General features: G+C 46.2%; 13 protein-coding genes and 24 non-coding genes across 37 annotated transcripts, besides 2 other annotated features; 9 read left to right on the top strand and 28 right to left on the bottom strand. All coding sequences in view use genetic code 2, as the record gives it.

Annotated features, from left to right (window-relative positions):
- Nucleotides 1–70, top strand: KEG43_t22. Its single transcript has one exon. It is a non-coding gene; the product is annotated as a tRNA-Pro (tRNA).
- KEG43_t21 lies at nucleotides 70–141 on the bottom strand. Its single transcript has one exon. It is a non-coding gene; the product is annotated as a tRNA-Thr (tRNA).
- On the bottom strand, nucleotides 142–1282 carry CYTB (cytochrome b). Its single transcript has one exon. A coding segment is annotated over exon 1 (1141 nt).
- A 3-nt stretch (nucleotides 1283–1285) lies between these two features.
- On the top strand, nucleotides 1286–1354 carry KEG43_t20. Its single transcript has one exon. It is a non-coding gene; the product is annotated as a tRNA-Glu (tRNA).
- On the top strand, nucleotides 1355–1876 carry ND6 (NADH dehydrogenase subunit 6). Its single transcript has one exon. The coding sequence runs from the start codon at nucleotides 1355–1357 to the stop codon at nucleotides 1874–1876; it is 522 nt and encodes a 173-aa protein (YP_908775.1).
- On the bottom strand, nucleotides 1873–3711 carry ND5 (NADH dehydrogenase subunit 5). Its single transcript has one exon. The coding sequence runs from the start codon at nucleotides 3709–3711 to the stop codon at nucleotides 1873–1875; it is 1839 nt and encodes a 612-aa protein (YP_908774.1).
- KEG43_t19 lies at nucleotides 3712–3784 on the bottom strand. The gene has a single exon. It is a non-coding gene; the product is annotated as a tRNA-Leu (tRNA).
- A 1-nt stretch (nucleotide 3785) lies between these two features.
- Nucleotides 3786–3854, bottom strand: KEG43_t18. The gene has a single exon. It is a non-coding gene; the product is annotated as a tRNA-Ser (tRNA).
- On the bottom strand, nucleotides 3855–3923 carry KEG43_t17. The gene has a single exon. It is a non-coding gene; the product is annotated as a tRNA-His (tRNA).
- Nucleotides 3924–5304, bottom strand: ND4 (NADH dehydrogenase subunit 4). Its single transcript has one exon. A coding segment is annotated over exon 1 (1381 nt).
- Nucleotides 5298–5594, bottom strand: ND4L (NADH dehydrogenase subunit 4L). The gene has a single exon. The coding sequence runs from the start codon at nucleotides 5592–5594 to the stop codon at nucleotides 5298–5300; it is 297 nt and encodes a 98-aa protein (YP_908772.1).
- Nucleotides 5595–5663, bottom strand: KEG43_t16. Its single transcript has one exon. It is a non-coding gene; the product is annotated as a tRNA-Arg (tRNA).
- On the bottom strand, nucleotides 5663–6013 carry ND3 (NADH dehydrogenase subunit 3). The gene has a single exon. It carries the CDS (start codon nucleotides 6011–6013, stop codon nucleotides 5663–5665), a length of 351 nt encoding a protein of 116 aa, YP_908771.1.
- KEG43_t15 lies at nucleotides 6014–6083 on the bottom strand. The gene has a single exon. It is a non-coding gene; the product is annotated as a tRNA-Gly (tRNA).
- COX3 (cytochrome c oxidase subunit III) lies at nucleotides 6083–6868 on the bottom strand. Its single transcript has one exon. It carries the CDS (start codon nucleotides 6866–6868, stop codon nucleotides 6083–6085), a length of 786 nt encoding a protein of 261 aa, YP_908770.1.
- Nucleotides 6868–7551, bottom strand: ATP6 (ATP synthase F0 subunit 6). The gene has a single exon. The coding sequence runs from the start codon at nucleotides 7549–7551 to the stop codon at nucleotides 6868–6870; it is 684 nt and encodes a 227-aa protein (YP_908769.1).
- On the bottom strand, nucleotides 7542–7709 carry ATP8 (ATP synthase F0 subunit 8). Its single transcript has one exon. It carries the CDS (start codon nucleotides 7707–7709, stop codon nucleotides 7542–7544), a length of 168 nt encoding a protein of 55 aa, YP_908768.1.
- Nucleotide 7710: 1 nt separating this feature from the next.
- KEG43_t14 lies at nucleotides 7711–7783 on the bottom strand. Its single transcript has one exon. It is a non-coding gene; the product is annotated as a tRNA-Lys (tRNA).
- On the bottom strand, nucleotides 7784–8474 carry COX2 (cytochrome c oxidase subunit II). The gene has a single exon. A coding segment is annotated over exon 1 (691 nt).
- A 14-nt stretch (nucleotides 8475–8488) lies between these two features.
- Nucleotides 8489–8562, bottom strand: KEG43_t13. Its single transcript has one exon. It is a non-coding gene; the product is annotated as a tRNA-Asp (tRNA).
- Nucleotides 8563–8566: 4 nt separating this feature from the next.
- Nucleotides 8567–8637, top strand: KEG43_t12. Its single transcript has one exon. It is a non-coding gene; the product is annotated as a tRNA-Ser (tRNA).
- Nucleotides 8638–10188, bottom strand: COX1 (cytochrome c oxidase subunit I). Its single transcript has one exon. The coding sequence runs from the start codon at nucleotides 10186–10188 to the stop codon at nucleotides 8638–8640; it is 1551 nt and encodes a 516-aa protein (YP_908766.1).
- Nucleotide 10189: 1 nt separating this feature from the next.
- On the top strand, nucleotides 10190–10260 carry KEG43_t11. Its single transcript has one exon. It is a non-coding gene; the product is annotated as a tRNA-Tyr (tRNA).
- On the top strand, nucleotides 10261–10327 carry KEG43_t10. Its single transcript has one exon. It is a non-coding gene; the product is annotated as a tRNA-Cys (tRNA).
- Nucleotides 10328–10360: an origin of replication (OriL).
- Nucleotides 10361–10433, top strand: KEG43_t09. Its single transcript has one exon. It is a non-coding gene; the product is annotated as a tRNA-Asn (tRNA).
- Nucleotide 10434: 1 nt separating this feature from the next.
- Nucleotides 10435–10503, top strand: KEG43_t08. The gene has a single exon. It is a non-coding gene; the product is annotated as a tRNA-Ala (tRNA).
- A 2-nt stretch (nucleotides 10504–10505) lies between these two features.
- KEG43_t07 lies at nucleotides 10506–10575 on the bottom strand. Its single transcript has one exon. It is a non-coding gene; the product is annotated as a tRNA-Trp (tRNA).
- A 2-nt stretch (nucleotides 10576–10577) lies between these two features.
- On the bottom strand, nucleotides 10578–11627 carry ND2 (NADH dehydrogenase subunit 2). The gene has a single exon. The coding sequence runs from the start codon at nucleotides 11625–11627 to the stop codon at nucleotides 10578–10580; it is 1050 nt and encodes a 349-aa protein (YP_908765.1).
- KEG43_t06 lies at nucleotides 11628–11696 on the bottom strand. The gene has a single exon. It is a non-coding gene; the product is annotated as a tRNA-Met (tRNA).
- On the top strand, nucleotides 11696–11766 carry KEG43_t05. The gene has a single exon. It is a non-coding gene; the product is annotated as a tRNA-Gln (tRNA).
- On the bottom strand, nucleotides 11764–11835 carry KEG43_t04. Its single transcript has one exon. It is a non-coding gene; the product is annotated as a tRNA-Ile (tRNA).
- Nucleotides 11836–11839: 4 nt separating this feature from the next.
- Nucleotides 11840–12814, bottom strand: ND1 (NADH dehydrogenase subunit 1). Its single transcript has one exon. The coding sequence runs from the start codon at nucleotides 12812–12814 to the stop codon at nucleotides 11840–11842; it is 975 nt and encodes a 324-aa protein (YP_908764.1).
- KEG43_t03 lies at nucleotides 12815–12889 on the bottom strand. Its single transcript has one exon. It is a non-coding gene; the product is annotated as a tRNA-Leu (tRNA).
- On the bottom strand, nucleotides 12890–14567 carry KEG43_r01. Its single transcript has one exon. It is a non-coding gene; the product is annotated as a l-rRNA (ribosomal RNA).
- On the bottom strand, nucleotides 14568–14639 carry KEG43_t02. Its single transcript has one exon. It is a non-coding gene; the product is annotated as a tRNA-Val (tRNA).
- Nucleotides 14640–15586, bottom strand: KEG43_r02. Its single transcript has one exon. It is a non-coding gene; the product is annotated as a s-rRNA (ribosomal RNA).
- Nucleotides 15587–15654, bottom strand: KEG43_t01. The gene has a single exon. It is a non-coding gene; the product is annotated as a tRNA-Phe (tRNA).
- Nucleotides 15655–16658: a D loop (control region).

Below are 16658 nucleotides of genomic sequence, written 5' to 3'. Positions count from 1 at the left end.
CAGAGGGTAGTTTAATTTAGAATCTTAGCTTTGGGAGTTAAGGGTGGGAGTTAAAATCTCCTTTCTCTGAGCACTAGGGAGGGGTTTAACCTCCGACTTCCGGATTACAAGACCGGCGCTCTGGCGCTGAGCTACTAGGGCAGGCTCATTGGAGGGCTTTATTTTCGGCCCAGCCGGCTAAGGGAGAAAGCACTAGGAAGATGGTGAAGTAGATTACGGAGGCAACTTGGCCGATAATAATGAACGGATGTTCTACGGGTATGCCCCCGATTCAGGTGAGGATGAGTATATCTGCCACTAAGGCCCAAAATAAGAATTGGGTTAGTGGTCGAAAGGTCAGCCCTCGTTGTTTAGACGTGTGTAAGATAGGGACAACCATAAGGACGAGGATCGAGAACAAAAGGGCGAGTACTCCGCCTAGCTTGTTGGGGATGGAGCGTAAGATGGCGTAAGCGAAAAGGAAGTATCACTCTGGTTTGATATGAGGTGGAGTAACCAGCGGGTTGGCGGGCGTAAAATTGTCTGGGTCTCCCAGGAGGTTTGGTGCAAAAAGGGCTAAGGATGTTAGACCAAGAAGTATGGCTACGAACCCCAGGAGGTCTTTGTATGAGAAGTAAGGGTGGAACGAGATTTTATCGGCATCGGAGTTAATCCCTGCTGGGTTATTAGACCCTGTTTCGTGAAGGAACAGCAGGTGAAGGACTGTGGCAGCTGCAATGACGAAAGGGAACAGGAAGTGAAAGGCGAAAAATCGTGTCAAAGTGGCGTTGTCAACGGAGAATCCGCCTCAAATTCATTGTACCAGGGCGCCCCCGACGTACGGAACAGCGGAAAGAAGGTTTGTAATTACAGTGGCCCCCCAGAAGGATATTTGTCCTCATGGGAGGACGTAGCCTACGAATGCAGTTATTATAGTGAGAAGTAAGAGTACAACTCCGATATTTCAGGTTTCTTTGTACAGGTATGATCCATAATAAAGTCCTCGGGCGATGTGCATATAAATACAAATAAAAAAGAAAGATGCTCCGTTGGCATGGATGTTTCGAATGAGTCAGCCGTAACTAACATCTCGGCAGATGTGGCAGACGGAGGAAAAAGCTGTTGAAATGTCGGAGGTATAGTGTATGGCTAGGAAGAGCCCGGTAAGAATTTGGGTGGCTAAACATAGGCCTAGTAGTGAGCCAAAGTTTCATCAGACTGAGATGTTAGATGGTGCTGGGAGGTCGACTAGTGCGTCATTAGCGATTTTTAGGAGAGGATGGGTTTTTCGGAGGTTGGCCATTAGGTTCTTGTAGTTGAATAACAACGGTGGTTTTTCAAGTCATTAGTTTCGGTTAGAGTCCGAGCAGGAATTATGACTTATCTTGTGTCTTTATTTCTTTTAGGGCTGGTTTTAGGGCTTGTAGCTGTTGCATCTAACCCTGCACCATACTTTGCTGCTTTAGGGTTGGTTGTAGCAGCAGGTGTGGGTTGTGGTGTTTTGGTGGGTCACGGGGGGTCTTTCTTATCTTTGGTATTATTTTTGATTTACTTGGGGGGGATGCTTGTGGTATTTGCTTACTCAGCGGCTTTAGCTGCTGAGCCTTTTCCTGAGTCTTGAGGGGATCGTTCAGTTTTAGGGTATGTGGTAGTGTACACGGTGGGGGTGGTGTTGGTGGCGGGCTTATTCTGGGGTGGGTGGTATGAGACCTCGTGGGTGGCGGTGGATGAGTTTAAGGAGTTTTCCGTGTTGCGTGGGGATACGAGTGGAGTTGCGTTGATATATTCTCATGGAGGGGGGATATTGATTGCGTGTGCGTGGGTGCTTCTATTGACACTTTTTGTGGTGTTAGAATTGACACGGGGTTTGGGTCGTGGGGCGCTTCGAGCAGTTTAGGTTAATGTTAGTAGGATGGCCAGGGTTGTTGAAAGGAAAAATAGAGTGAGGTATGTTTTAATTATGCCCTGTTGAATGTTACTTGTTGTAGTGACCATAGGTAGGTGAGTTGAAATAATTCCCTTTGGGCCTACTTTTTCAAATCATGTTTGATCTACTATTTGGCTAGCAATGGTTTGTCCCAAAGTTAAGTTTAGTTTTGGGGTTAGTCGGTGGATAATAGCGGGGAAGAATCCTAGTATGTTGGAGAAGTTGTGTAGGGCGAGGTTGGGTGTGGTTTTAAACTGCTTGCTAGTTAATGATGCAAGTTCTAGTGCAATGAGAAGGCCTAAGATGGTAACCAGGAGGGCGGCCAATTTCAAGTGGGTGGGTATAGTTATTACGGGTGTGGTGGTGGGTAGGAAGTTTGAGGTAATTAGGAGCCCTGCAATGATGCTTCCTCAGGCTAGTCGTTTGATCGGATTAATTACGGATGGGTTATTTTCATTAATAGGGGCCGTAGTCGTAAATCGAGGGTGTCCCATAGAGACGAAAAAGATAACTCGGAGGCTATAAATGGCAGTGAATGAGGTGGCTAGTAAGGTAAGAGTGAGGGCTCAGGCGTTTAGGTAGGAGGTGTTTAGGGCTTCAATGATAGCATCTTTAGAGAAGAACCCTGCTAAGAAGGGGGTGCCAGTAAGTGCAAGGCTTCCGATTGTAAGGCAGGAGGAAGTAAATGGGGTGAGGTTGTGTATGCCCCCTATTTTTCGGATATCTTGCTCGTCGTTTAAACTATGAATAATTGAGCCTGAACACAGGAAAAGTATAGCTTTGAAGAATGCGTGAGTGCAGATGTGGAGAAAGGCTAGTTGTGGTTGATTAAGTCCGATGGTGACTATTATAAGCCCCAGTTGGCTGGATGTAGAGAATGCTACAATTTTCTTGATATCATTTTGTGTTAGGGCACAGGTAGCGGTGAAGAGGGTAGTTAGGGCCCCTAGGCATAAACAAGTGGTTAGGGCTGTTTGGTTGTTTTCTATTAGAGGGTGGAGTCGAATTAACAGGAAGATGCCCGCGACCACTATGGTGCTGGAGTGTAGTAGGGCAGATACCGGCGTAGGACCCTCTATCGCGGAGGGAAGTCACGGGTGAAGTCCAAATTGCGCTGATTTGCCGGTGGCGGCCAGAATGAGGCCCATAAGAGGGAGTGTGAGGTCCAGTTCTTTTGAAGAGGCAAATATTTGTTGAATTTCTCAGGAGTTTAGGTTTGTTGCGAACCAGGCCATGCTCAGGATAAGCCCAATGTCCCCCACTCGATTATAAATTACAGCTTGTATAGCAGCTGTATTAGCGTCGGCCCGCCCGTGCCACCACCCAATGAGGAGGAACGATATAATTCCAACTCCCTCTCAGCCAATAAATAGCTGAAACATGTTGTTGGCGGTTACCAAAATAATTATGGCAATCAGGAATAGGAGGAGGTATTTAAAGAACCGGTTAATGTTGGGGTCGGCATGTATATATCAGGATGCGAATTCTAGAATAGACCAGGTTACATACAGGGCAATTGGGGTAAAAATAATGGAGTAGTGGTCAAATTTAAAGCTAAGGTTAATGTCAAAGGTTGTAGTGTTTATTCATTGTCAGTTGGTGACAATAGTTTCAGTTCCTTGGTCTAGGAAGATAAAAAGGGGGAGTAAACTTACCAGGAAGGCCATCTTGATAGCAGTTTTTACGTGAGTAATGGGTCAATTTTTGTGTTGGGGAGTCGGGGTGAGGGTGGTGATGAGTGGATAAATTAGAAGTGCGAAGATTATTAAAAGGGATGAGCTTAAGATGAGTGTAGTCGGATGCATAGCTGCTACTTGGATTTGCACCAAGAGTTTTTGGTTCCTAAGACCAATGGATGAGCTGTTATCCTTTAGAAGCACGAGTGAACCACAGAATTTAACTGAGGGGGCAGAAGATTAGCAGTCTTTGTTATCAACAGATTTCTCTCGGTGGATAAGAGGGTTTTAACCTCTATTTTTAGAATCACAATCTAATGTCTTGGTTAAACTATATCTACAGAAACATCAGCCTCACATGAGTTCAGGTTTTAGGATCAGGAGGACAATTGGAATTAGGTGTAAAATAATAAGTAGGTGTTCTCGGGTGTGGGTGGGTTCAAGAGCAATAATATGGGAAGGTAGGGGTCCCCGTTGGGTTATTAAGAATAGATAGAGGGAATAGCTTGCTGTAATTAATGTACCTAACCCCGTGAGAATAAGAGTTCAGTGGGACCAGTTGAATATAGAAGTGATGATTATTAGTTCTCCCATTAGGTTTGGAAGAGGAGGAAGGGCTAGGTTGGCTAAACTAGCCACAAATCATCAGGTGGTTATCAAGGGTAAAATTATTTGCATTCCCCGGGCTAGAAGTATAGTTCGGCTGTGAGTGCGTTCGTAGCTAGTATTAGCTAAGCAGAAAAGTGCTGAGGAGGCGAGGCCGTGTGCGATTATGAGGATAATTGCACCAGTAAATCCTCAGGGCGTTTGAATTAAAATACCCCCTGCGACCAGTCCTATGTGGCCGACTGAAGAGTATGCGATTAGTGATTTCAGGTCTGTTTGGCGTAGACAGATGGACCCGGTTATAATGATACCTCAGAGGGCTAAAACGATGAAGGGGTAGGCTAGTTCTTTGGTAAGGGGGTCTAGTATAACTATCATACGTATTATGCCGTACCCCCCCAGTTTGAGTAGGACAGCCGCTAGGATTATGGACCCAGCGATTGGAGCTTCTACGTGGGCCTTTGGAAGTCAAAGGTGTACGCCGTAGAGGGGTATTTTTACAAGGAAGGCTAAAAGGCAGGCAGCTCATCATAGTTTATCTCCTCATGTTAAAAGGTGTAAGGGTTGTGTGTATTGCAGGGTAAACATAGATAGGGTTCCGTTGTCGTTTTGTATAAGAAGTAGGGCGACGAGGAGGGGGAGGGAGCCAGCTAAGGTATAAAATAAGAAATAGGTACCGGCATTGAGACGCTCTGTTTGATTTCCCCAGCGGGTAATAATAATCAGGGTCGGGAGCAGTGTAGCTTCGAATATGATGTAAAATATGATAATTTCTGTGGCCCCGAATGCTAAGACTAGAAATGTTTGGAGGGAGACCAGGAGGGAGATGTAGGTCCGCTGGCGATTCAAGGGCTCTGGGGAGAGGTGATTTTGGCTAGCGAGGATTATAAGGGGCAGTAGTCAGCAGGTTAATACTAGTAGAGGTGTTGATAGGGGATCAGTCGCTAAATAGAGGTTAGAGGAAGATCACCCGGTCTCGGATGATCATTTAAATCAGGATAAACTTGCTAGGGCAATAATTAAACTTTGGGCAATTGATGTGGTTCATAACCATTTCGCGGGGCTAAGCCAGATTGTTGGGAAAAGCATAAGTGTGGGGATGAGGATTTTTAACATTGGAGTAGGTTTAAGCTTTGTAGGCGATCTGTGCCATGTGTCCGTGCGGTTGCTACTAGTAGGGCTAAACCTGCGCTGGCTTCACAGGCTGAGAATGCTAGGAGAAGTATAGGAGCCACGGAGTAGCCAGTTGCTTCCATCTGGAGGGCTCATAAGGAGAGGGCAATAAATAGAGAGAGCATTATTCCTTCTAGGCATAGAAGGGCTGAGAGAAGGTGGGTGCGGTGAAACGCGAGTCCTATAAGCCCTAGAATAAAGGCTGAGGTAAAGCTGAAGTGTACTGGAGTCATAAGGCGGTCATGGACTTAAACCATGGTCTTTTGAGCCGAAATCAAGGGTCTTATTTTGGACTAACTGCCTATTCGGCTCATTCTAAGCCTCCTTGGGTTCACTCATAAATTAGTCCAAGAGTAAGGAGGGCGAGTACGGCAGTGGATCAGAGGAGTGTTAGGGTCGGGGCATTGAGCTGATCCCCCCAAGGCAGGGGCAGAAGAAGGGCGATTTCTAGGTCGAACAGGAGGAACAGGATGGCGATTAGAAAAAATCGTAAGGAGAAGGGCAGACGGGCGGATCCCAAGGGGTCAAATCCACATTCGTAGGGGGATAACTTTTCTGCGTCGGGGGAAATTTGTGGTAGTCAGAAAGAAATAGTGGCTAGTACTGCGGACAGTGTGATGGTAATAGCGATGATTGTTGTAACTAAGTTCATTATCTTTCCTTGGATTTTAACCAAGACCGGGTGATTGGAAGTCACTTATACTCATTGATACTAGGAAGATTATGAGCCTCATCAGTAAATAGAGACGTATAGGAAGAGTCACACAACGTCTACAAAGTGTCAATATCAAGCAGCGGCTTCAAAGCCAAAATGATGTTCAGATGTAAAGTGGTATTGAATTTGTCGTAGAAGGCAAACGGCCAGGAAGGTAGAGCCAATAATTACGTGTAAGCCATGGAATCCCGTGGCAACAAAGAAAGTAGAGCCGTATACGCCGTCAGCGATTGTAAATGGGGCTTCGTAGTATTCTATGCCTTGCAGGAAAGTGAAGTAGAACCCCAGTAAAATAGTAAGAGTAAGAGCTTGAATGGTTTGTTTTCGCTCACCTTCTATGATGCTGTGGTGGGCTCATGTAACGGTAACACCAGATGCTAAAAGGACCGCAGTATTAAGAAGGGGCACCTCAAAGGGGTCTAGAGTAGTAATGCCTGTGGGGGGTCAGCAACCTCCTAACTCAGGTGTGGGGGCGAGGCTAGCGTGGTAGAAGGCTCAGAAGAAACCAAGGAAAAAGAATACTTCGGAGGTAATAAATAAGATTATGCCGTATCGTAGCCCTTTTTGGACTGGGGGTGTGTGGTGTCCTTGAAAGGTACCTTCTCGGATGATGTCTCGTCACCACTGGTACATGGTGAGAAGTAGGAGAACATTACCCAGGGTAAGTAGTGTGAGTGAGTGGAAGTGGAATCAGACTGCAGTGCCTGATGTAAGCAAAAGGGCGGCAATTGCGCCGGTCAGAGGTCAGGGGCTTGGGTCAACCATGTGGTATGCGTGTGCTTGGTGTGCCATTAAACGTTTTCTTGTAAATAGAGGCTTAGGAGTAGAACAAAAACGTAGGCGTGAATCATGGCTACAGCAATTTCAAGAAGAGTAAGTAGAAATAGAACAATAGAAGTTAGGATTGCTACTGTGGGTATTATAGGCAAGAGAACAAAGGCTGCTGTAGCAATTAGTTGGATAAGAAGGTGGCCCGCCGTGAGATTGGCTGTAAGTCGTACGCCAAGGGCGAGGGGGCGGATAAAAAGGCTAATTGTTTCGATAATAATTAGTACAGGGATTAGGGGGACGGGGGTTCCTTCAGGCAAGAGGTGGCCTAGAGCGGCGGTTGGTTGATTTCGTATGCCGATAATCACCGTAGCAAGTCATAATGGGACTGCGAGACCCATGTTTAGGGAGAGTTGTGTAGTAGGGGTAAATGTATATGGAAGTAGGCCCAGTATATTTAGGGTAATAAGAAACAGTATCAGGGAGGTTAATAGAGCTGCTCATTTGTGACCGCCTAAATTTAGTGGTAAAAGAAGTTGTTGGGTAAATCGGTTGATGAATCAGCCTTGTAGGGTAATTAGGCGGTTGTTTAGTCATCGGGCAGAGGGGGTAGGGAAAAGAATTCATGGGAGGGTTAATGCTACAGCGATAAGTGGAATACCTAGGTATGTGGGGCTCATAAATTGGTCGAAGAAGCTTAGTGTCATGGTCAGTTTCAGGGCTCAGGTTTAGCTTTTTCAGTGCTTTGGGATGTAGGCTCATTTGTGAAGGTGTGGCCGAGGACTTTTGGGGGAATAACAGTTAGGAAAACCAGTCATGAGAATACTAAAATAGCAAATCAGGGGGCGGGGTTGAGTTGGGGCATGTCACTAGGGGTGGTGGGGGCCACCAATCTTTAGCTTAAAAGGCTAACGCTATTCCCGATTTAGCTTCTTAGTGAGGCATCTTCAAGTATTATAGTGGATCATTTCTCGAAGTGTTCTAGGGGCACCGCTTCAACAACGATGGGTATGAAGCTATGATTAGCCCCGCAGATTTCAGAACATTGTCCGTAGAATACTCCAGGTCGAGAGGCAATAAAGGCTGTTTGGTTTAATCGTCCTGGGACTGCATCTATTTTTACACCTAAGGAAGGAACGGCTCAGGAGTGAAGGACGTCTTCAGCTGAGACGAGGACTCGGATTGGGGATTCTACAGGGACAACTATTCGGTGGTCTGTTTCTAGAAGACGGAATTGGCCGGGCACTAAATCTTGAGTGGGGACTATGTAAGAATCAAAGCCTAAGTCTTCGTAATCAGTATATTCGTAGCTTCAATATCATTGGTGACCCATCGCTTTAATAGTAAGGTGTGGGTCATTAATCTCATCCATAAGATAGAGAATTCGGAGGGAGGGGAGGGCGATGAGAATAAGAATGATTGCCGGGAGGATGGTTCAAACGACCTCGATTTCTTGAGAATCTAGGATATATTTGTTAGTAAGTTTAGTAGAGACTATTGCTACGATGATATAAAGCACTAGTGTGCTGATAAGAAGAACAATCATAAGAGCGTGGTCGTGGAAATGAAGAAGTTCTTCTATAACAGGGGAGGCCGCGTCTTGGAATCCTAATTGTGAGGGATGTGCCATTCTAGCTAAGTGCTTAAGACACGCGGGGTTTTAACCCACAATTTTGCCTTGACAAGGCAGTGTAATAGACTAGTTTTACTAGTGTCTTATAGAAGAAAGTGGCAGAGTGGTTATGCGGTTGGCTTGAAACCAGCACATGGGGGTTCAATTCCTCCCTTTCTCGTTAGTTTGTTCGTACTTGGACAAATGCTGGTTCCTCAAATGTGTGGTAAGGTGGGGGGCACCCGTGTAGTCATTCTACGTTGGTCGAAGTTAATTCGATTGATGCTACCTCTCGTTTGGCAGCAAAAGCCTCTCAGAGAATAAATAGGAATATAATTACAGCCACTAAGGAGACAAGGGATCCGATTGAGGACACAGTGTTCCACAGTGTATAGGCGTCGGGGTAGTCAGAGTACCGTCGTGGTATCCCTGCGAGGCCTAGGAAATGCTGTGGGAAAAAGGTTAAATTTACACCGATAAATATAATCCCAAAATGGATTTTGGTTCATGTGCTGTGAAGGGTATATCCGGTAAATAGCGGGAATCAGTGTACGAAAGCGCCTATAATGGCAAATACAGCTCCTATCGATAGCACGTAGTGGAAATGGGCAACCACGTAATAAGTGTCGTGTAGGACGATGTCTAATGAGGAGTTAGCAAGGACGATGCCCGTAAGCCCACCCACTGTAAATAGGAAGATAAACCCCAGGGCTCAGAGAAGTGGTGTTTCTCATTTGATTGAGCCTCCGTGTAATGTAGCTAGTCAGCTAAATACTTTTACTCCTGTGGGGATGGCGATAATCATGGTGGCAGATGTAAAGTAGGCACGAGTGTCCACGTCTATTCCGACAGTGAACATGTGGTGGGCTCAAACGATAAACCCTAGTAACCCGATGGCTATTATAGCTCAAACTATTCCTATATACCCGAATGGTTCTTTTTTGCCGGAGTAGTATGCAACGATATGTGAAATTATACCGAAGCCTGGGAGGATAAGAATATATACCTCTGGGTGTCCGAAGAACCAAAAGAGGTGTTGGTATAAAATCGGATCTCCCCCGCCTGCCGGGTCAAAGAAAGTGGTGTTTAAATTTCGGTCAGTAAGTAACATAGTAATGCCTGCTGCTAGGACGGGTAGGGAAAGTAGTAGAAGTACAGCAGTGATTAGCACAGCTCAAACAAAAAGTGGGGTCTGGTACTGAGAGATGGCTGGGGGCTTCATATTAATAATGGTTGTGATAAAATTAATGGCTCCTAAAATTGAGGAAATTCCAGCTAAATGAAGGGAGAAGATGGTTAAGTCAACAGAGGCTCCCGCGTGGGCAAGGTTTCCGGCCAGAGGGGGATAAACTGTTCATCCGGTACCAGCGCCGGCTTCAACTCCAGATGAAGATAGGAGGAGGAGAAACGAGGGGGGGAGGAGTCAGAAGCTTATGTTATTTATTCGTGGGAATGCCATATCGGGGGCTCCGATTATTAGAGGGATTAATCAGTTTCCAAATCCTCCGATTATAATTGGTATGACTATAAAGAAAATCATAACGAAGGCATGGGCTGTGACGATTACGTTATAGATCTGGTCATCTCCTAGAAGAGCGCCTGGCTGGCTTAGTTCTGCCCGAATCAGTAGGCTTAGGGCGGTGCCGACTATCCCGGCTCAGGCACCAAATACTAAATAGAGGGTGCCAATGTCTTTGTGGTTGGTTGAGAAGAATCATCGTGTGATTGCCACAGGTAGGGTGGCTGAGAGCTTAAGCGGTGGATTGTAGCTCCATAAACAGAGGTTTAATTCCTCTCCTTATCAAGCCCTGTGGTGTACCACATGTTAGATTGCAAATCTGAAGTAGTAGGCTAAAAGCCTGCCGGGGCTTTACCCCGCCTCGCCCCCCGGTGGCGGGGGAAAGTAGATGGATGCTCGCTGGATAGAGCGCTTAGCTGTTAACTAAGAGTTTGTAGGATCGAGGCCTTCCCACCTAGAAAGGCTTTAGCTTAATTAAAGTGTCTGGGTTGCATTCAGAAGATGTGGGATAAAGTCCTGCAAGTCTTAACAAGGGCTGGGAGATTTTCACTCCCGCTTAGAGCTTTGAAGGCTCTTGGTCTTAGTACTATCCTAAGCCCTTACTACAAAACTAGTATTGCAGCCACAGCTGGTGTGAGGGGAAGTAGTCCTAGGGCTAAAATGGTGACAATTGAAAGTGGTAGTGTAACTATGGTAAAGTTGAGGCGTCAGGGGGCGGTTGCAGTTAGGGTATTAGGATAAATAGTGAGGGTTAAGGCGTAGCAGAGCCGTAGATAAAAGTAAAGGCTGAGGAGGGCTGTTATAGCAGCTAGTGTGGCAGATAGTGGGAGCCCTTGTTTCGTTAGTTCTTGCAAAATAAGTCATTTTGGCATGAAGCCTGAAAGAGGGGGGAGACCCCCGAGGGATAGTAGTACAAGAGCGGTTAGTGCGGCAAGGGTGGGGGACTTAGTTCATGAAGTTGCGAGAGTATTGATGGTCAGAGAGTTATTGGTTTTTAGGGTGAGGAATGCTGAAGATGTTATGATAATATACAGGGAGAGGCTAAGGAGCGTGAGGGAGGGTGCGAATTGTAAAATTAATACTATTCACCCCAGATGGGCAATTGAAGAGTATGCTAGAATTTTACGTAGTTGGGTTTGATTAAGTCCACCTCAGCCTCCAACAAGTGTTGATAGGAGTCCGATTGCAATAAGCAGGGAAGAGTTGATGGTTGGGGCTACTTGAATTATAAGTGCGAAAGGTGCGAGTTTTTGTCAGGTTGATAAAATTAATCCTGTAGTGAGCTCAAGTCCTTGAAGAACCTCTGGCAGCCAAAAGTGAACTGGTGCTAGTCCAAGTTTGAGGGCAAGGGCCAATATTGCTGTTGTGGTTGCTAGGGGGTGGGATAGCTGGTGGATTTCTCATTCCCCAACTAGTCAGGCGTTGGTAGTGCTGGCAAAAAGGATTATTGCTGCGGCGGTTGCTTGGGTCAAAAAATATTTGGTTGTTGCTTCAATTGCTCGGGGGTGGTGTTGTTGCGCTATAATTGGGATAATGGCGAGGGTATTAATTTCTAGGCCCATTCATGCAAGTAGTCAGTGTGAGCTGGCAAAGGTGAGGACTGTGCCTAGACCCAGACTAGAAAGTAAGATGGTGAGTACGTAGGGGTTCATTAGTAAAGGAAGGATTTTAACCAACATATTCGGGGTATGGGCCCGAAAGCTTAATTAGCTGACCTTACTAGAAAGTGGTGTAGTGGAAGCACCAAGAGTTTTGATCTCTTGAGGATGGGTTCGAGCCCCTTCTCTCTAGAATTGAGGGGACTTGAACCCCTATCAGCCACGCTATCAAGGTGGTCCTTAAGCATTCAGGCACAATTCCTTGGCTAAAGCTGAGGAGGGAGGCCTGCTAGCGCTACGGGGAGTGCGAGATGTCACAGTACAAGGGCCAGAGTTAGGGGTAGGAAGCTTTTTCAAACTAAGTGTATAAGTTGATCGTATCGAAACCGCGGGTAGGAAGCCCGCACCCATAAAAATACAACGGAGAGGAGGGCAGCTTTCGTTATTAGGTTAAGGGCAGTTAGTTCGGGGAAGGCGGGGATGTGGGATGCTCCTAGAAATAGGACGGCTGAGAGTGTATTTATTAGAAGGATATTAGCATATTCGGCCAGGAAAAACAGGGCGAAGGGCCCCCCCGCGTATTCTACATTGAACCCTGAGACTAATTCTGATTCTCCTTCTGTGAGGTCAAAGGGTGCACGGTTAGTCTCAGCTAGGGTAGAAATGTACCATATGGCGGCAAGAGGTCAGGCTGGTACGAGTAGTCAGATGCTTTCTTGGGCTACGTTGAAGGTTTGAAGAGTGAACCCACCCGTGATGATAATCACGCTAAGTAAAATTAAGCCTAGGCTAACTTCGTAGGAAATGGTTTGTGCAACTGCCCGGAGGGCTCCGATTAAAGCGTATTTGGAGTTTGATGCCCATCCTGATCCTAGGATAGAATATACTGCTAGGCTGGATAGTGCGAGTACAAATAGTACTCCTAGGTTAAGATCTGTGACAGGGTAAGGGATAGGCATGGGGGCCCATAGAGTGAGTGCAAGTGTAAGGGCAAGTATGGGTGTGGCGAGAAATAGAAAAGGTGAAGAGGTAGAAGGTCGAACTGGTTCTTTGATAAATAGTTTTAGGCCGTCCGCGATGGGTTGTAGTAGTCCGTAGGGGCCGACGATGTTGGGCCCTTTTCGGAGTTGTATATACCCAAGGACCTTTCGTTCGAGTAGAGTGAGGAAAGCAACTGCTAACAGAACGGGTACGATGTATGCTAGTGGGTTTACAACGTGGGTAATTAGGGTGGTGATCATAGCTAAGAAGAGGGTTTGAACCTCTGAGAAAGAGGGCTTAGGCCTCTCGCAATTACCGGGCTCTGCCATCTTAGCGCGCCGTTCTTTTAGGCAATTTTGGTGTGCCCCCTTGTCTGTTTTAGTTGCCTTCATCAGGTGGGGGTGGGGCGTGCCTTAAGCATGGGCCCCTTCTTTCCGGTCCTTTCGTACTAGGAAACATCACTTCATAGATAGAAACTGACCTGGATTACTCCGGTCTGAACTCAGATCACGTAGGACTTTAATCGTTGAACAAACGAACCCTTAATAGCGGCTGCACCATTAGGATGTCCTGATCCAACATCGAGGTCGTAAACCCCCTCGTCGATAGGGACTCTGGGAGAGGATTGCGCTGTTATCCCTAGGGTAACTCGGTCCGTTGATCGGCGTTTGCCGGATCATTTTTGGTCAGATATTCTGGTGCTTAGAGCTGTGGCTCTTGGCTGTGGGGGCAGTGCCCCCAGTCCACATGGGGGCTTAATTTTCCCCCGCGGTCGCCCCAACCAAAGACATATGGGCTAGGGGTCACTGCGTTTTTACTTGTTAATTCAAGGTTTTTGACGTGATCTGCCTGGTGTCTAAAGCTCCATAGGGTCTTCTCGTCTTATGTGTTTATGTCCGCTTCTGCACGGACAGATCAATTTCATTGACTTGGAAGAGGAGACAGCTAAGCCCTCGTGATGCCATTCATACAGGTCTTCATTTAAAAGACAAGTGATTGCGCTACCTTCGCACGGTCAAAATACCGCGGCCGTTAAACCCATAGTCACAGGGCAGGCGGGACCTCTTATGCTTTGATTTGCAAGAGGCGATGTTTTTGGTAAACAGGCGAGGCTTGTGTTTGCCGAGTTCCTTCTCTTCCTTTGGGTCTTTCCCTGGGGGCACTCCTGTGTGGGGCTAACGATTTATTGGTTTAGGTTTTTCTTGGTATTTATTCTGGCCTATATTTCCCTCTTGGTTTGGGTTCGTTAATTGTCGGTGGCGGGTCCGATCCGACTTACACATGTGCTGGGAGAGAGTTGTTCTCTCTTATTACTCATTCTAGCATAATCTCTTCCATGGGGGCATGGAATGGCTTAGTACGGTTAGGGGGATGGGATTTCTTATCAGGATAAGAGGTTTAGATCTGTCTGAGCTTTAACGCTTTCTGTGCAGGTGGCTGCTCTTAGGCCCACTGTAACAGGTTACCTTAGTAATTATGATCCTTAGCCGCCTGTTAAGGTTGTGTCCTTGTTCAAAGGAGCTGTACCTCCTTTGACTAACTCTCCTGGTTTCTTTGGGACAATATTAGTTTTACCTTAAGGTCCTAAGAAAGCCGGGGGGCTGAACTTCTATTCATTTCCTAAGCAACCAGCTATAACTAGGCTCGATAGGTTTATCACCTCTACTCGGGGCTCGTCCCACTCTTTTGCCACAGAGACGGGTTAGCCCTGCAATAGGCTGTCCCGGAGTAGCTCGTCTAGTTTCGGGGGCCTGAACTAAAGTTCTCTTTGCTCAGGTTTGCTGGCTAAATCATGATGCAAAAGGTACGAGATTTAATCTCTGCTTTCCTAGGCTTAAATGGGTTATTTCAATTCTCTTTCAGCTTTCCCTTGCGGTACTTTTTCTGTTGCTCAATATTTCCTTTTCGGTCGCCCGTACTAAGGTGGAAAAATGGTTTGTTGACTTAATTCTAAGTTTTATGGGGGTATATATGTTGTGGTGTTAGACCAAATGAGTTGGCTAGCTAGTCAGCTCAGGGTGACCCGATTTGCACGGATGTCTCCTCGGTGTAAGGGAGGTGCTTTACTACTTTAGCTACACTCTGGTTATTCCAAGTGCACCTTCCGGTACACTTACCATGTTACGACTTGCCTCCCCTTTGTTCGGCTAACTTCTTAGTTAGAAGGACAGGTTGAACTTGGGGAGAGTGACGGGCGGTGTGTGCGCGCCTCAGAGCCAGTTTCAAGAGAACTCTCTGTTTTCTGTTTACTGCTAAATCCACCTTCGGACGCTGATTTCACAGCGTGGTTCGTAGTACTCTAATTTAGAGAATGTAGCCCATTTCTTCCCACCCCATGCGCTACACCTCGACCTGACGTTTTGGGTTTTACCCATTTTGCTTACTATGGGGCCTTCACAGGGTAAGCTGACGACGGTGGTATATAGGCGGGTAAAACAAGAGGTGGTGAGGTTGAACGGGGGTTATCGGTTCTAGAACAGGCTCCTCTAGGTGGGTCTGAGGCACCGCCAAGTCCTTTGGGTTTTAAGCTGGCGCTTGTAGTCCCCTGGCGGATATCAATTGTATATTTTTATCAAGGTTTACGGCTAGGCATAGTGGGGTATCTAATCCCAGTTTGTTTCTTAGCTGTCGTGGGGTCAGGCATAATTAAAGCTGCTTTCGCAGTAGGTCTTCGTGCTCCCAGGTGCGTATGACGGCTGAGGGGGTGTTCGGCTTTATTAAATATTTTTCCATAACCACTCTTTACGCCGGTAGTTATCAACTAGGGCCTCTCGTATAACCGCGGTGGCTGGCACGAGTTTTACCGGCCCTCTTAACCTTAACTAAGTCAAGCTTTCGCTCATGGCTTAATATTTATCACTGCTGAGTTTCCTTGGGGGTGTGGCCTAGCAAGGCGTCGTGGGCTGCCTGGGCGCGCCTGATGCCGGCTCCTCGTCCCCGGGCAGGGGATTAAGGGCATCCTCACAGGAATGCGGAGACTTGCATGTGTAAGTTCAGTTAAAGCTGATAGTAAAGTCAGGACCAAGCCTTTGTGCTCGTGGGACTTTCTAGGGTCCGTCTTAACAGCTTCAGTGTTATGCTTTAGTTAAGCTACACCAGCAGCGGATTGCACGGGTAAAATGGTGCCGATGATAGCGTTGTCGGTGCTGGATGCCATGAAGTGGGCGAAAAGTTTATTAATGTATACTTTAATTATGAAAGTGTACGCATTACAGCGCTGTCGGTGCCAAATGCTATAAAGTGCATCAAAAGTTTATTAATGTATATAAAAATATAACGCTGATTTTGAGACTTCCTGGTTTAGGGGTTTAACAGGAGTATAAGGATCTCTCAGCGTAGGGGGGTAGGGGGGTTTACCGCGCAGAAGCCGGGGAGATCTATAGATATCTGTGAAGAAAATAACGGACCTTATGCACTTGATATCCAAGTATGTGATTCTTTATAGAATATCATTCCAACATGATACATTAGTTCTCTGGAATTCAAGATCTAGTTCGACCTTGTTAGACTTCTTTGCTTGCACTTGTATATGCAAGCTGAAAGGAAAAAAAAAAAAAGAGAACCCTATGCATATAAGAGAACGCCCGGCTTGGTGGGTAACGGGCAATAAGATTGACACCATTAACCAGATGCTTTACATTCGGCTTTCAGGGGCTGGTTTCTTAAGGATAGCCCTTGACTTAGGAACCAAATGCCAGGAATAATTCACGAGATGCGACCTAATACGATATCTGCCCCTGACCATCAATAAGAGTATGCCTACTATGGTATCGTTGGTCGGTTCTTACTACATTAAGTAGGACTGATGCTGAAAGTTGGTGGGTAAAGACGGAGCCCGTCTTAGCTGGAGTTTTGTTGATGTGGCAATTAATCAGTTGCAGACAACTTAGTTGGTTATTATCACGTGTTTTGCTTAATGTAAACCTTGGATTTGTGCTGATATATGAGGGGTTAAAACCACCGTATGTTGATAATACATATAATGTACTACTCACGTGCAGTATTATATATGGGTAAATACATAATATGTAATATTATACATAGATGTAGTATAACATTGGGTTTACAAGTTATAACATTTACAAATGTGCGTGTTGTCGCCGT

The sequence above is a fragment of the mitochondrial genome of Oncorhynchus nerka, assembly GCF_034236695.1.
Source record: "Oncorhynchus nerka mitochondrion, complete genome".
In the NCBI taxonomy this organism is placed as follows: domain Eukaryota; kingdom Metazoa; phylum Chordata; class Actinopteri; order Salmoniformes; family Salmonidae; genus Oncorhynchus; species Oncorhynchus nerka.
Note: the sequence above shows the minus strand (reverse complement) of the source record. Positions and strands in the feature narration are given on the sequence as shown.